The sequence below is a fragment of the Carassius gibelio genome, chromosome B22 (genome assembly GCF_023724105.1).
Source record: "Carassius gibelio isolate Cgi1373 ecotype wild population from Czech Republic chromosome B22, carGib1.2-hapl.c, whole genome shotgun sequence".
Lineage (NCBI taxonomy): Eukaryota > Metazoa > Chordata > Actinopteri > Cypriniformes > Cyprinidae > Carassius > Carassius gibelio.
This window is the reverse complement of record NC_068417.1, coordinates 51,640,341-51,657,750: the sequence shown is the minus strand read 5'-3', so window position 1 is coordinate 51,657,750 and position 17,410 is coordinate 51,640,341. Positions and strand designations below refer to the sequence as shown.

Below are 17,410 nucleotides of genomic sequence, written 5' to 3'. Positions count from 1 at the left end.
ATTTTATTTTCCCCATGGCGATTATATGTTGCGCTATTTATACCCCACAATACAGCAACGGTTGAAAATGGTTAAAATAGATTTTTAATTAATCCAATTAAGACACACGTATGAGAGGGAGTATGTCTAAACACTGCACAGTAGTCCAAGTGGCAGTAAAGGAGGCATTCAACATGGCGGCCACGCCAAGTAATGACGTCACGACGCCCAAGCTCTATTCTCTAAAAATATGTTTCACTCATAAGGTGGGAACGTTAGTGATCATATCACTATTTTAAGGATAAATATGGGTGTTATGCAATAACTGGAATCCCCCCCCCCTCTTTATTTATTTAAATGTGTTTATTTTTCATATTTCTTTCGTTTTAAATAAAAAAATGTTCCTGACTTTGGCAAATTTATATACTTCCTTTGGTTTTAAGTATTTTTTATTTTCCTTTTAATTATATACAAGGACAATTATGATCTACAAACTAATATTTTTTATATGTGCATGAAAAAAAGTTTACCACCTTGCAAAAAAGTGCAACAACATTTGCATGATAGGATTGATGGTTCTCTATATAGACTAAGCTACACATACATAGGCTTAAGTCATTGGTTGCTTTGATAGATTATGTAAGTAACATGGCATTGACTTTTGGGCCTTTTTCCATCAACACAAATATATATAAAAATGTGTCCAAATCCTACGGATGCATAAAGATCAATAAAAAGACATCCCTTGTTTCACTGGGTATGGTTATATTTATTTCACAAAACAATAATATTCAACAATGTAGAGTAAATATATTATTATAAATTAAACTACTCCCAGAAACATGGCATTGACTTTCAGCCACTGTTCATCAACAAATTTTAATAAGAATGTTTCCATCCTCGCGATTGTCAAAGACAAACAAACAGGCATCCCTTGCTTTCTCAGTCTCTCCTTTCAGGTAGTCTTTGATTTATATTAGACTGTTTTTCTTCGTCCATCTGGAGAAATTCAGGCTCTGTCACCTCTCCATGGAACAGCTCACAGTGGCCCTGAAACCAGCACCATGCTACACCAATGTCCCTTATGAACTTCCTCTTCAGTTCCTCTGCGATCTTCTGTTGAAACTACAAAATAAACTGTCTGTGGGGTAAATCTAAAATTACTATAATTATTTTCACAAAAAAAAAGAAAAGTTTTTACCTCATCACTGTCATCTTGACCCATCACAGTTTCCGTGCTAGCTGGCTTTTTGGTGATGGTGGACTTTGACAACCTAAACACAGACTCAAAGGTTAGGTAAATAGACCATTTGTAGAGCTCTTTTTTTTGTATTTCCAACCACTCAAAGCATTCAACACATTTCTAAACATTCAACATTGTGGCCTCTCCAAAGTTTTGTTACTGCTTTACATTCTAGGAAGAAACATTGAGTTTGTCTGGGTAGTTTGAATGCAGAAGAATCCATTTCATTTCATTAACCAGTTGTGTGTACCTTGGCTGTGACATGTTTTGCTAGAGCAAACGACCCCATCACCTTCGGAGCTGAGGGATGTCATCCTAACAGATAAAACACAAAATAAAAAACTGAGAATGCATTCAAAAAAACTTCTGGAAATAATAAATATATAAAAAAGGAAAACCTTCTGAAAGAAAATTTGAGGTCATCACCTGGCTAAAGTCAAATGTCCAGTCCAGGGCTATATATAGTGCATACTGAAACAGACAACAAATACCACTGAGAAAACTCAAATATTAAAATTAACTGACACCAATTTACTGTACTGTACAGATAACACGACCGTATTCATCTAAATACTGCATCTAAACTAAACTAAACTTCTGCCATCACCATAACTGCTCAGAATCTGTAGTTCACAGCTTACCATCAGCATGAACAGACCACAATCCAGTCCCTCTCTCTGGGTTGGAATATTCTATCAAATATTTAAATATATAATAAAAAAATGTTTATACATAAAACTACAGAACAAGGACTGAAAAAAAGCTGGTTCGCTTCGTCTGCCACCTTACCACGGACCCAATTTTCGTACCAACGAAGAGAGCTTCACCGGGGATTTATAAGACCTGCTGCTTTTGCCGGACCCGCGATCTTTCCTTCCCAGTCAAACAAGGCCGATGAGCAGCATTAAGCTGCTATCCTCGTCAAGCCACAAGCTCCGAGCTTGCCTCGCTCGACACAATGATCATGCCGCCCGAGACCGAGCTCTCCTCCAGCTGGAATCCAACCAGCCTGGGCCGCAGCAAGCCTCTCACTTCCCGCCACCGATCAGCCTTTCACCCCGTCGTTCCGGCCGAGTGGCAGTTTGAGGTCGCTTCCTCTAGTGGCGCAGACCTACACATTTTCAGGCGAAAACGCTAAAAGCAGGTTCTTCTTCTTCATTGGGTTTTACGGCAGTTGACATCCAAAGTGTTGCATCTAAAAGCAGGTTTGCGGCTTAAGTTTGTTAAATGATGTCATGACGCAGTTCCGTCTTCTTCTACTAGTGTTTTGTGGCGGTTTTGGCAAACCAGCGTAAAGATGCATTACCGCCACCTGCTGATCTGGAGTGTGGAGTGCGCATAGATTTGGACTACAGATACAAACGTAGTTCCGTCGGATGATGCCACATTTAACCACGAACAAAGGCATTATTTCCAGTCTTCATCCACACTGAAATGTCCAAGACATTACATTTGTCTTACCGCGCATGTTTAAACCTCATTGAAATGATACAGACATAAGTTCCATGATAAAAAAAAAAACAAACAAACAAAAAATTATGCCTGAATGCACCATAAGTCGCTGGATAAAACCGTCGGCTAAATGCTTAATTCAATTTTAAAAGTTTTCTGGCAGGACCAAATTATTTAGGGACCTATTTTTCCGTTCACAGGCGTGATCACTCAAAATTCATCTAAAACGCATCTGCCCTCGTGTTTTGACTCAGGATAGCAAGTGGGAGTAAAATTACTGTTGCCTTTTCAGGACCGTAATACGAAAAACACTTTAGAAACCACTTAGAAGCGAATAGCACATAACTGCTATTAACCCATTTGCTTCGCATCTTCGCTACTGCAGCATCAACAAAAGAAGGAACATGAACTAACGTGGAAGCAATCAAAGACCTCGAGACAGTGTTAAAGGCTAACGAATGCAAGTTGGCCTCTTAACTGACCTAAAAATGTGGCTGTGTCTAACATGTAGAGGGATGTTAGGGAGGACAGCTGAAACTGTCAGATGTCACTTAGACCAGCGGTTCTCAATTCCAGTCCTCGAGCCCCCTGCTCTTCACATTTTGTATGTTTCTCGTATAGCTTCAGACATTTGTTCCATTCAAACGTAAGTGCCCTGAGAAGTGGACATCACATGACATCCCTCCGTGATTCAAGTTCAAAGCGTATGTGTACGTTCAGTTCAAAGTGACTAACACAGAGGTGTACAGAGGTGTACAGAGGTATATGATGTCACACTTGTAAATGTGTGAAGACGTTGCGCAGCGCAAATCCGTGAACCAATGTTCCAAAGTGAAGTAAACTTCGACGGATTTCCCCTGCTCAGGGAGTGGGGAGCAATGAACACTGTGTAGGGACCATGTCAATCGCAAGGAGCTCACTTCTAATGAGCTGATTATCCGAATCAGGTGTGCTAACAAAGAGAGACATGCAAAATATGCAGACCTTTGGGGAGCGAGGACTGGAATGGAGAACCGCTTCCTTATTCTTTAAGTCAGTGTGAGAAAAAAGAGGTGAGAAGTTGTCTGCGTGACCCGAGTGATGCAAGGTAGTCTGCATAATACAAGAATCCGCACATGCATACTGGCGTAACAAGACCGAGAAGGTCCTTTAACACAAAAGCTAAATCTCTTTGTTAATTCGACAACACAATCGCGGCCAGTGCAAAGGTGCAAGCCCAGAGGAGGGACGGCCTCTTTGCATCAAGCCGGTCATTCGCAGCTATGCTCGTCATTCTTGAAAGGCCAGGGGAATTAGCTCAAATGGTAGAGCGCTCGCTGCGCAAAGGAAGGGGTCCAATCTTTGAGCCCCGCCCGCAAGCGAAAAAGACGCAGAACACGTGAAAACGCCGAAAGATTTCCCCTGCTGCAATACTCGGGGTATATTTCTCTTCGTTTTGAAGAGTTTTAATTACATGTGAGACAACTCTACCCTCCGCGGCCTGGATTCGAACCCGTGCTCTCTCGGATGAGCAGTGACGTCATATGTCCTCGACGTGTATTTTTAAGCATGCAATAAACCGAGACTTTTATTTTGTTATCTATGACATACAATTGATTGATTTTATATTACATAGATTTGTGTGTGTGTGTGTATTATTTAAATGTTTTTGTTTAAATAAAATTAATAAAAAACGTTTCTTCAAATACGTTTTGTGTGTGTGGATATGATTTGATTGATATGATTTAGCAGATTTTTTTTAACTTATCAAAAAAATGTTCTATTAAAATTAGTACAAACACACGTATACACAATATAAAAAGCACAATACGAAAGAGTGGGCCCAAGTAATATATACAAAATGTTTTATTAAAATGAACACACACACATACATACACACAATATAAAAAGCACAATATGATGGGCCCATATAATATAAACAATATATATATATATATATATATATATATATATATATATATATATACACACACAGGAAAGATATTATGTACTACTTATATTTTAAAAAAAATATGAAAAGAGTGGGCCCATATAATATACAAAAATATACACATTATTTACAATGGAGACGGAGTTTGTCATTTATTTTGCCTGCCGCTGTTGTGCCAACCAATCATCTAAAGTTTTTCCATTAGAGGAGCGTGAGCAAAATGTGGCATTCCCATATCGGCTATGACCAAACTCTTTAGTTTTGGGCTGCCCACATTTGCTGCATGTGTTAAAAGTAACCCCTCGCACATACTTCCTCTTATGGACTCCGCTTTCCGTCTCCAGGGCCCGCCGGCGCCTGTTCCTCTGGGTGTAACGGGACACAGGAGCAGCAGGCGCTGGAGCAGGCGCTGGAGCAGACACTTGAGCAGGCACTGGAGCAGGCACTGGAGCAGGCGCTGGAGCAGGCGCTGGAGCAGACGCTGGAGCAGGCGCTGGAGCAGGCGCTGGAGCAGGCGCTGGAGCAGGCGCTGGAGCAGGCGCTGGAGCAGGCACTGGAGCAGACACTGGAGCAGGCACTGGAGCAGACACTTGAGCAGGCACTGGAGCAGGCACTGGAGCAGGCGCTGGAGCAGGCGCTGGAGCAGGCGCTGGAGCAGGCACTGGAGCAGGCACTGGAGCAGGCACTTGAGCAGGCACTTGAGCAGGCACTGGAGCAGGCGCTGGAGCAGGCACTGGAGCAGGCACTGGAGCAGACACTGGAGCAGGCACTGGAGCTGGCACTGGAGCAAGCACTGGAGCAGGCACTTGAACAGGCACTGGAGCAGGCGGAGCTGGGCCTGGACCGGATGTCAAAGCACCAGCAGATGGAATCATTATTGACACAGTCATGTCCGGGTTAAGCACTAGTGTGCCTAACAGTGACCCAGGTGCTGAAATGGGCTGCACAACTCCTGCTGCTGTGGGGACGGGTGCGATAGGGCACTCCCTTTTGGCAGCAGCGGGCCGGCGACCCGGTCGCAGAATTGGAGCCTGTCCTTCTCGATTTGGCGGAAGGATAAATTGATGTTTTGGGCCTGATGTTGATGGCACGTCATCCAATTTTTCCCTCGGCAGAGGAAGCTGCACATCAGCCACATCTATTGGGTCAGATGGAGTCAGTCCCTGGACGAGGACACTCAATTCCTGATTCTTCTGCTGCCGTTGAAACCTGAAAGTAAATTACTTGTAAAATATATATATATGTATATATATATATATATATATATATATATATATATATGTATATGTGTGTGTGTGTGTGTGTGTGTGTACAGAAGTATTCAGTTCACTGGAACCAAATAATGTGCCTTGCTTACCACTGAATGAGTGTCCTCTGGTTCAGCTCAAACAGTTGGATCATTGTTTCATCCATCAGTCTTTGATTGTTAAGCACCAGCTCTCGGATGTGGTGGTAATCCGAAAGGATTTTAGACCACCTGGGGGTGGAAACTCCAGCCTTCTTGGTCGGTGACTTGTGTAAAGCACACAGCTTCATACAAATGGCCTCAACCAAGCGGCTGGTGCTGGGCCACTGTGCTGGACCCCCAGGATGTCCAATCAGACACCGTTTCACACCCTCCACACCCGGTGTGACTCCGGACCGCTTCGGTGCCTTAAAGCGCCCATGTGTCAGCTGAGGCTGATGTCGAGGCTGATAGTTGACCCGCTGTTTATCAACATCAGGGAGAGCGGTCCACAGCTGGATGGCCTCTGTAACCTGCAGGTCGGTGAGGTAAGGAGCCTCACGAAGACCCACCAGGAAACCAGCCAGATCCTGGACCTTGTCCCACCCAGCGATGCCATCAGGTCCAATGACTGCTCCCTAGTAAATGCAGATTAGTGTTAATATACACTTCCAGTCAAAAGCCTTTGAACAGAAATATTTTTGACATTTTTTAAAGAATTCTGCTCAACAAGCCTGCATTTATTTTATTCAAAATACAGCAAAAGCCATTATATTGTGAAATAATTTTAATATTTAAAATAAAAATGCTTTCTATTTGAATATAGTTTAAAGTGTAATTTATTCCTGTGATGCACAGCTGTATTTTCAGCATCATTCCTCCAGTCTTCAGTGTCACATGATCTTCAGAAATTTGTTGTTCTAGAAACCTTTTTTTATTGATATTATTATCAATATTTAAAACAGTTGTGTACATTTTGTTCAAGATTCTTTGATGAATAGAAGGATCCAAGATAAGAATTTATCTGTAATAAAAAGCTTTTTTAATATTATACACTATACCCTTCAAAAGTGTGGAGTCAGAACATTTAAATCATTATATATTTATTATTAAATTATAGAAATTAATACTTTTATTTAGCAAGGACGCATTAAATTGATGATAAAGACATTTATAATCTTACAATATACACTGAACTTTCTATTCATCAAAGAAACCTAAACAAAAATCTCTAGAAGCTATTTTTAACCTTATAATAATAATAATAATAATAAAGTAAAAAAAAAAAAAAACTTGCTTGTAGTGTATGTGGAATAAAACGAGACTGAAACGAAATAAAGCCCTTAGAGTGTCGTACCTGAGCCTCGCCGGAGACACTGCTTCCAGTGTCAGATGTCTGTGACAGCACTGAAGAGGCAGGGGCGAGATGCTGTCCCTCTCCTCCAGATGATGTGGACGGCTCAGCCAGTGATGCTGGGGACTGAGGCAGAGGCAAAGATGAGGGGGTGTTTCTGAGGCAGCACTGGAACTGTGATGTCCTCCATGCTCTCTTCCTCAAACCCCTCATCTAGCAGGTCCTGATCATCAACCTCCTCCACCAACCGGTCTTCCTCCTCTGGGTTCTGGAGCACTGGAGTCAGTGTTTTGCCAGTCTGGCTGTAAAGGTACTCGATTCCCAGCAATTCACCTACAATAATAAAATAATAAAAAAAGTGTTCTTAATAATTGATCAAGTACATTGGAGGCTCTAATACTCTAATAACTTAATATAATATTGCAAAAGAAATAATTAAATGTCTTACCTGTATATGCTCCAGGAGGGCGATAGCGCTCATCCCAGGGCTTCCCAAAGACTGTTCGGCTAAGCCGGTCAACAGCCTCGCTCATGGCACTGCCATATGTCCGAATGGAGGACGCCCGTTTTATGGCGTCTTCCATTCGGTCATCATTCCAACGCATCAAGCCCTCAAGGAGATAGGCCTGAAAATGCGCATCGCTGGCACTGGTTCCTAAAAGTTAAATAATATCAAAAAATATATAAAAAAGGGTTTTATGTGTCACATATGTACAATATATGTACTACACATAAGGTGCTCTGAAGTAATTTGTATACTACATTTAATAGAGTTTTGTAACTATATTAAAAATGATTGTCACTTAGTCATGTGTTACTAGTGACTTGTTAGTAAAGACAGCTTTGTCAATGCTTATGACATTAAAAAGTATAATGTAGAGTGTGACATTTATTAATGCGGCATTACTTTAAAGTGATGGAAGCAGTTACAGTGCTTATATTTTCTACAGAAAAATGAATAATCCATATGCATGTAATACCTGGAATAAAACGGTTCAGGTGGAGGTGGAATGACTCCAAGGAGGTAGAGCCACGAGCACACCTGTAGCAGCACAGCTCCACGCCGCCTTTCTTCAGTGTCCCTGTCTTCATGTACAGCGGAAAGTCCTCTGGGTCTTGGATACACTGGACGTGCTTGCGCTGTTCCTTCCATATCTGCTGGATCCGTTCGTGGTCCAGCAGAGGAACTCCCAGGGTGTCCTTCCCATCCGCACTGTCAAACTGATCAATCAGTGACCCAATCAATCTGGTGGTCTCCTCCACCCCCCTGGTCCTCCTCCGGCAGTGCAGTGCCAACTCCCTCCGGGTAATGCGAGCACTGACCGCCTTTTCTGAGATGTGGCCAGTCTTCTTTGCCGCCAGGTCACCCTCTTTTGCGGAGCGAAGAGCAGCCACATCCTCTGGATCCCACTGAAAGATGCACGTGGACAGACGTGCCATGAAGATCCCATAGAGCGGATGAGCCTCTGTCGTGACACCTGCAGCAAATCGCCGCATGAAGTGCCAGATGTCGAGGCGCACTACAAGCTCATCCCACTCCAAAAACATGATCTTCACCCGCGATTGGCCGTACTGACTGCAGCAGTCCCTGTCCACGTACATCACTTTTGGGGCTGCCTCTCCTGCCTCTCGGTAGCGTTTCATCAGACCAGCTGCCATGGAGTCCAGTCCATGTCCCTCGGCAGCTGTCAGCACAGAGACAAGGACCTGGCCGTGTTCGTTTCCGACATTTGTGCACCAGGCAGCTGTTCCTGAAGCAGCACCGGCAAGTTTCTTTGTGACCTATTGGGAAAAATAAAAGAGTAAAAAAAATGTGCCATATCTGTGCCATATCCGTGCCATATCCATATCTGGCAAATTTCTGGATATAAACAGGGCTTTGATACCTTTTTTGTCGAATCCATCTTGAGAACACAGCCAAAGACAGATGTTAATTTGGCCTTGACCTCGTGCAGTCGCCCCAGAACATCCCTGGCATACACGGCTAACAGCCACTTAGGTTTAGGCAAAGCAGGTAAAAGTGGAGGATCAGCAAACACAGGAGGCTGCACAAGGGAGGACCTTGTGAATGGTTCACAGGCAGTCAGGTACTGCAAGACACGCTGTGTCCATGCCTCACTGTGCTGTTCCATCAGCTTCCTGTAAAGCTGAGTCACACTGTTGCCCAGTGTCCTCTCCCTCATCATCCTCAGCACCCGGTTGTCACATGAGTATCTAAGGAAACAACAGTATAATCATGCAAATGCTTTAGCTGGTAAAAAATAACCCACATAAAAGCACCTAATAATGAATGATTGTCATTATGAATTACCTGTATGTCAGCAAAGCTGGAAACTGACTGCGGTGGCCCATATCCAGCTGTCCTAGGATGTCCTCGGACCAGGCAGGATATTTCTTTTTGCAGCGTTTGCACTCCAGATACTCAGTGGCAAGGTCATACCACCCGTCGATGTCCAAGACCTTACGCACGGTACGGTAAATTCCTGCCGCAGTTAGTCTGTGCCTACCACAGTCTGGGCGAACACAGACGAGAGGAAATAACCACATCTTCAGCGTTATCCATAAGAAAAGGGGCCGACAGAAGAAGAGGTCAGGTGAGGCAGGGGGCTGAGTGTTTATTAAAGGGGGCTGAGGAGGATACCACCAAAGTTTCAGCTGGGACACTAGTTCTGGCTTGCCGGTTCGTGGGTTGGCCTTAAACAGTGTGTTCCGGATCCACTCATGCTGGAAAGGTGGAAGTTGATCTTTCCAGTGACTTGGAAGCTCAGCTGGTGGCCGGTGATGTGAAGGAGCTGGTGCCTTGGCAGTTTCCACTGATGGAGATGGAGCAGCACAGTCCTCTGAGTGAATAGTAAAAAAAAAAAACAATAAGGATGACTGTTGCATTTGATAGTAATATGCCATAAATGCAGCGCACAAACAACCTGCAAAGCACAATTTTTGGACAAGTATTCATAATTATTATGTTATTTTTAGGAACGAGAGTGAAGAAAGTGGTACTAGTGTTAAGGAAGCACATAACCCAGCATACACTTTATTAATTTAAGGAGAATGGAATCAGTGCAGCTGACTGAGAATGAGGATCAGATGGAATGGAGGAAGGAAAATGTGGTGTGATGAATTAAGTGTAAAGCAACGAAGCCCACGGACATGAAGCATACACACAGATAGAGTAAGGAAAAACTGTTCCTCTAATCATTAGAACAATGAATCTCCACCATCCTGTCTGCTCAGGGGGAGATGAAGAGTGAGTGAGAAGAGCAAGCGGTGTGAAAAAGTTATCTAGTGATTATCTAACAACGGGTAAGTTCGGAAACGCAAATAAATACACTGACACCTTTGGACATCCTTACGGTTTTGAAGAAGGGCACTCAAGAAAGCATCCCGCTTGAGGCATGACATGACATAATTCTGTATTGTAAACAAAAAATATTTTAAAATGTTGATTATTTTCCCCCAAGAAATAACGCTTCTCATTGTGTTTTTACAAAACATTCTTGTAATATTTGCATTTGTGTCATATGCCACACCTGTATTTAGCTGTGCTTCACATTGTGATGCAGCAAATACCAGCTCCTCATCGTCATCTTCAGCAGTGGGAACGGACTTGCCTGGAGCACAAATGTTAAAACTATCATTGTGAACAATACACAGAGACAAACATATGTAAGATGGTGCTTACTTACCAGTAGCGAAAAGCTGTATCGGGGTCAAATGTTTGGCTGGGGGTTCTGCTGCTGGAGGAGGTAAAGTGGACTGCAATAATGGATCTGGAAACAGCAAGTTGACAAGTTTGCCATAATGATAAATTAATATATGAAGAAATGCTGTAGGTAAAATTCTATATTCACACTCCTACTCACAGGGTTTAACTGGTGACGTGAGTTTTTTCGCCAGCTGTGAAGGAGACAAATTTTTGCCACGCGCCAACAGCGCTTTCACAGTTGCGGTCTTCTGTACACCAGTTTGGATAGGTGCAGGTGGAGGTGCAGTGGTTGCAGAAGCACTGGAGGTTGCAGCGTGAGGTGCAGGCTGACGTACGCTGGTGACCACAGCAGAAGCCCGTCTTTTCAGGACATATGTCTTGAAAATGGCCATGTTGGTTTTGGGCCTGGCATCTGCCTTAATGAGGTACCTGATGAGGGCTTGAGCCTCCTTGCTCTGGTCCTCATAAACATCTTTCATGGAGCGGCCCTGGAAGTCACCAAACTCCACCATCAAGCAGCCCTGGTCTCCAGTTGCCCGGGCTTCTGCCTGCATTTCCTGCTTCCTCTGATACTTTTCCACTTCTTCTGCCATCTCTCTAATTTGAGAAGTGTACTGTAGGAACAGTTGTTTATTTTGTGACAGGGGTGTTGCCTGCGCTGTCTCAGTGGAAATGCTGAGCACCAAATACACGGCATACCCCAGAGAGTTTTCCAGGAGCCATCTAAATCTCTGGCCCTGGTACTTCCCAAACTGAAGTTTGCAGTGAGCCAGTACTAAAAACTGGTCACTGGGGTCTCCACCGTTCGTGCTGACAAAAGTACTGGCCTCTGACAGCACCTCCTCCTTAGGTTTGGCCCTTCCAGACTCCAAATTTTCAAGGCGCTTCGCCTCCGCCGAAGGCGCCATGAGGAGTCGGCTTGATGTTGCCGATTGGCGTTGAAAAGAGGGATATGCATACATTTTCTGGAATGAAAATCAGAAAAAGACTACTATCTTTTGCAATCTGAAAGACACCTGTATGTTAAGTGTGTAACAATAATTTAACAAGCTACGCATAAACTATATTACTGTGGTAATAAACTTGGCCATGACATAAACTGTCCTGAAGATGAGTTTTCTACAAAGGACAGGAATCCCTGACATATAAAATATGTAATGTCAGTATGAAGTCTGAAATTTCCTTTTATTTCCAATGCTTTCATCTTAAACCATGACTACACACACCAGGCTATAAAATATTACATTAAATATATAATACTTCAAAAGTGGTCATCTTACCCCAGGGTTACACCAGGTGCTTTTACCTCTTAAAATCTCAGCCATTTTTCAGTGTTTTTAACTTTCTGGTCTACCCAAATTAAAATGAGCACTATTCCCATATACTTTTGCTCATATGGATACATTTGGCCTTTTTTGTTTGTTTTTAGTTAAGACTCTCAATGTTTTATTTATAAAAAAGTCATTATTATATTATTTTAGAAAATATACATTTATTTCTTGGTAAATGCATTTTTCCATATCTCCACAACAATTTGGTAACGATTTTTACAATCAAAATGTGTGTGTGTTATTATGTGTTATAACCAAATGTAAATGTAAATAGTTTAATCGATATTTTCATTCATAGGACCCAGAAACCATGACTTCTTAGACAATACACACATCATTGTTGACAGTAGCATAGCTTAATTAGCTGACGGTCGATAACTTTAACTTATCTGATCATTTATCATGTGAAAAGTTACAGGTTCACAGGTACTGAAGAAAGGATGAACTGTATGCTAGCTAGCTATACTGACACGATTCGTTTTCAAAAAATACACACTGTATATTAACCAATAATGACCAGTTTTCAATGAATGAAGTAATAGCCTTACCTTTAACAAAGATGACAATGACAACGACCGGCGATTGGTCAAAAGGAGGCCACGGGAGAGAAACGCGATTGGAGGAAAGTAATCAACGGAAGAGAAACGCGATTGGAGGAAAGTAATCAACGGAAGAGAAACGCGATTGGAGGAAAGTAATCAACGGAAGAGAAACGCGATTAATCAAAAGTAAGCCACAGGCGAAACGCGATTTGTCAAAAGTAAGCCACAGGTGAAACGCGATTGGTTCATGTGGGCTTACTTTGGGCTTACTTCGGCTCAGTTGGTGGAAAGCAGTAGGCGTGCGAGAGGTAGCGGGATCGATGCCCGCATTCTCCAAGTTGGCTCATGACCTTTTACTCACACATCCCTAAATCAGTGGTTTTCAATCCTGTCCTGGAGGCATCCCTGCCCTGCACATTTTGCATTTCCCCTCATCTAACACACCCGTTTCAAATCATCAGCTCATTAATAGAGACTGCAAGACCTGATTTGGGTGTGTCTAGCACTGACGCAATGCTGCGACACTCCCACGTTAGCTTTTTTTGGGTCTCACAGCTGCCAAAAAGTATTTCAGACATGGTCCTGTGCAAATTGGTTGCAAAACATTGCCATTTTACACACAGTTCCCTAAAGCAGTGGTTTTCAAACCTGTCCTGGAGGCACCCCTGCCCTACACATTTTGAATGTTTCCCTCATCTATCACACCTGTTTCAAATCATCAACTCATTGATAGAGACCGCAAGACCTTATTTGGGTGTGTCTAATAAGGCAGACAATCAAACTGTGCAGCGCAGGGGTGCCTCCAGGACAGGTTTGAGAACCACTGCCCTAAAGAGACCGACTGGGCATCGATGCAATGCTGCCACAGTCTCTACGTTAGTTAATTTTTTTGGACTCAAAGCTGCCAAAAAGTATTTCAGACATGGTCCTGCGCAAATTGGTTGCAAAAAGCGGTCCCACCGCGATTTGAACTCAGATCACTGGATTCAGAGTGCTAACCATTACACCATGAAACCTTACCTGGAGCAGCCGTTGCTCACAGGGCCACAAAGACTGTCACCAGTGCCAAACTAGTGCTGTTTTTTTCTTTTCCTGCGGCAAGAAACCACACAGGTTCCACCGAGATTTGAACTCAGATCGCTGGATTCAAAGTCCAGAGTGCTGACCATTACACCATGGAACCGAAACTGCTTGTTTGGTGGCCAACTGGGAAAAAGATAGCTCCGTGGCAGTGGGGAAGCAGTTATACAGAGAAGTTGGAACCCAGTGATTTTTGGTCACTGGCCCGCCTCAAAAAACGGAAAAGAGTGGGAGATTTTGCCGAAACCCGGGATCGAACCAGGAACCTTTAGATCTTCAGTCTAACGCTCTCCCAACTCCGCCATAGCTGGGGAACAATTGTCTGTATAAGAAGGGGGTGAAGAGGGGAGAGGGAGGAAGAGAAGGCCGAGAAATTCAGGAAATCGCAGGTTTGAATCCACGCTGTCACATAAAGTTATGCGTGTATTTGTTAAAAATCATAAATCGATTGTTTCGTGTCCAAGTTTGATTTTAAAAGTAATGTATTTGAAATTAATTATTGTTTCGTTTCTAAGATTGATTTTGACAGTAATGTTTTTGATTTAATGATTCTTTCGTTTTTAAAATTGATTTTTATTTTATCCTCATTATCATTATCATTAGTCCAAGTGCATTTATTAAGGCAATCATTTTCTGTGGCAGTAGGGACAAAATAACCTCCTTATTACGGCATTCACACTTTATTGTATCATATTACTTACTGCAAAGCTACACGTGACACTGAATTTAACTGTAAACTGAATGTCATTACATTCAATAAAACAAATAAATACAACACACCAGTCAAAGAGAAATATATTTATTAACTATATACATATTTTAAAAAATGTAGGAAAAGTACTAAATTCAATATAAAATTAAGAATTTTAAGTGCACACGCTATATAAAATAAGTACAAAAAAATATATAAATATATACATCAAAATCTACACATTTTGGTATTTTACTTTATACTGCTTCCTCTACACATAAACCTTTCTATAATAATAATAATAATAAATAGTTTAACTTTATTTAATATGTATATATATTTCCATATGTATTATAGTGTATTCACATACATAACCACATGTTTATAATAATAATAATAATAATAATAATAATACAAGATAAAAAAAGTGCACAGTATAACTCTTTAACATTAAATATGGCTGGAAGATAAAAAACAGAACAGATCCAACCAAGAGAACAAAATGAATGTATCACACATAAATAAATGAGTTATCTTCTCATAATCTGTAACCACTGCTCCTTCGTAATTGTTTCTTTATTAGGGCAATATATTTTGCCTTTGTACTGGCTATGGCCAGTTTCTTGAGTACGAAATTGGCCACACATTCTGCACGAATTTGCTTTTACAGTGCGATTGTACGATCGTTTGGTTGGAGTGGCTGTGTCATTTGCAGGTGGCTCAGAGGAAATTGCTCCAGGGTTAATGGTGGAAAATGGGGCTGGGCAGGGCACCAGAAACATCTGAGACACAACAGGGGCAGTGGGTGTGTCAGGAACCAATGGGTGTGGTGCTGTCGGCCTGGGACAAATTGTCCTTAGCTGGCTGGACGTGGCTGAACGCTGAAGGTGTACGGCTGATGGCCAGATTGAAGTTGCTTAACTTTAAAGTTGTTACATAACCTTATGAAAATCATTTCAACAAGGCGACAGCAATTAGGCCACTGTGCTGGAGAGCTGCTAGAACCCAAAACACACCTTTTTGTGCTGTCGACACCAGGAGTGAAGACAGCTTTCTTTTTTTGGGACCTAAAACGTCCTGTAAGTAGCCTGTCTTGATGACGAGCAGCATACACCACCCTGTCTTTATCAAATTTGTCCAGGTTCTGCCACAGACCCACAATGGTCGCAACTTGTTGGTTGGTAAGTGTGAGGCTTGTCTGTGTGCGCAGCTCCACCAGACACTCTGCCAACGCATCCACCCGGTCCATTCCAGGAATGCAGTGTTCGTCAACAGCCTGGAAATATATAACTGTTGGTTAGGTATTTACATGCTGTTAAGTAAGTTTACTGCTTAATGGCAGATAATTAAATGAGTGACAATTCGTATAGAAAAGGAAATTTTACCATTGCTGAGGGCACTGGTGTATCTAAAGGATCCTGGACACTGGGTACTGGTGCAGCTGAAGGAGCCCGGACTGTGAACAATGGTGAATCCTGGACACTGGGCACTGGTGCAGCTGAAGGAGCCCGGACTGTGAACAATGGTGGAGCCTGGACACTGAGAGGTGGTGCAGCTACACTGGGCACTGGTGCAGTTGAAGGAGCCCGGACTCTGAGCAGTGGTGGAGCCTGGACACTGGACACTGGTGCAGCTACACTGGGCAGTGGTGCAGCTGAAGGAGCCCGGACTCTGAGCAGTGGTGGAGCCTGGACACTGGGCAGTGGTGCAGCTGAAGGAGCCCGGACTCTGAGCAGTGGTGGAGCCTGGACACTGGGCACTGGTGCAGCTGAAGTAGCCCGGACTGTGAACAATGGTGGAGCCTGGACACTGGGCAGTGGTGCAGCTGAAGGAGCCCGGACTCTGAGCAGTGGTGGAGACTGGACACTGGGCACTGGTGCAGCTGAAGGAGCCCAGACTCTGAGCAGTGGTGGAGCCTGGACACTGGGCAGTGGTGCAGCTACACTGGGCACTGGTGCAGCTGAAGGAGCCCGGACTCTGAGCAGTGGTGGAGCCTGGACATTGGGCAGTGGTGCAGCTACACTGGGCAGTGGTGCAGCTGAAGGAGCCCGGATTCTGAGCAGTGGTGGAGCCTGGACACTGGGCAGTGGTGGAGTCTGGACACTGGGCAGTGGTGGAGTCTGGACACTGGGCAGTGGTGGAGTCTGGACACTGGGCAATGGTGGAGTTTGGACACTGGGCAGTGGTGGAGTCTGGACACTGGGCAATGGTGGAGTCTGGACACTGGGCAATGGTGGAGTCTGGACACTGGGCAGTGGTGGAGTTTGGACACTGGGCAGTGGTGGAATTTTGACACTGGGCAGTGGTGCAGCTGTAGGAGCCTGGACACTGGGAACTGGTGCAGCTGGTAGAACTGGTGGACCTGAAAGGACTAAGTCATCTGATGCCACAAGATTTGCCACTGTGGCTTCCTCTCCAAAGAAATCAATGAAACCCTCATCCTTTTCCACTTGCTCCTCCACATCTATCTCCTCCAGCAATTGAGAGGTCCTATCAGAGGTAGGGCACATGTCCTCCAGGGGCTGACTATTCTGCCTCAACAAGTACTGTACTCCAATGAGCTCCCCTGAGGAAATATTTGTAACAGGAAACATTTTTAATGGAAATTATGCAGAAAGGTTTATTTAGAAATGCAGTAAATATTTTGTTGTCCACTTCTGTATGAACAATATATATCTAATTCAGAGGGTATCATAAAAAAGACAGGATTACTCTATATTCTACTATGTATTTTATTTTCTGCCCTGAAACCTAGAACACAGAATAATGTATAAATATTCTGGTAGTATAATTTTTCTCTGATATGTCAAAATTACATTATTATTGTCCAAAAGCACTTGTAATTTTACCAAAAACATGCTACATCATGAGCTGCAT

At 43.2% G+C, this 17,410-nt stretch overlaps 1 protein-coding gene, 1 long non-coding RNA gene and 1 other non-coding gene across 4 annotated transcripts; all 3 read right to left on the bottom strand.

Annotated features, from left to right (window-relative positions):
* Nucleotides 1-752: 752 nt before the first annotated feature.
* On the bottom strand, nt 753-2,714 carry LOC127988430 (uncharacterized). 2 transcript variants are annotated; one of them, XR_008161645.1, is made up of 6 exons: nt 2,012-2,714; nt 1,864-1,914; nt 1,649-1,693; nt 1,473-1,537; nt 1,181-1,253; nt 753-1,095 (listed from the first exon to the last, which is right to left on the bottom strand). It is a non-coding gene; the product is annotated as an uncharacterized LOC127988430 (long non-coding RNA). The 2 variants fall into 2 exon arrangements; XR_008161644.1 differs by having other exon boundaries at nt 753-1,104; nt 2,012-2,711.
* A 4,699-nt stretch (nt 2,715-7,413) lies between these two features.
* Nucleotides 7,414-11,804, bottom strand: LOC127986896 (uncharacterized). Its single transcript, XM_052589152.1, has 8 exons — nt 11,047-11,804; nt 10,870-10,953; nt 10,714-10,794; nt 9,495-10,023; nt 9,070-9,397; nt 8,164-8,965; nt 7,632-7,838; nt 7,414-7,481 (listed from the first exon to the last, which is right to left on the bottom strand). Exons 1-8 carry the CDS (start codon nt 11,795-11,797, stop codon nt 7,414-7,416), a joined length of 2,850 nt encoding a protein of 949 aa, XP_052445112.1. The 5' UTR covers nt 11,798-11,804.
* Nucleotides 11,805-13,873: 2,069 nt separating this feature from the next.
* Nucleotides 13,874-13,945, bottom strand: trnaq-uug (transfer RNA glutamine (anticodon UUG)). The gene has a single exon. It is a non-coding gene; the product is annotated as a tRNA-Gln (tRNA).
* Between the last annotated feature and the right edge of the window lie 3,465 nt (nt 13,946-17,410).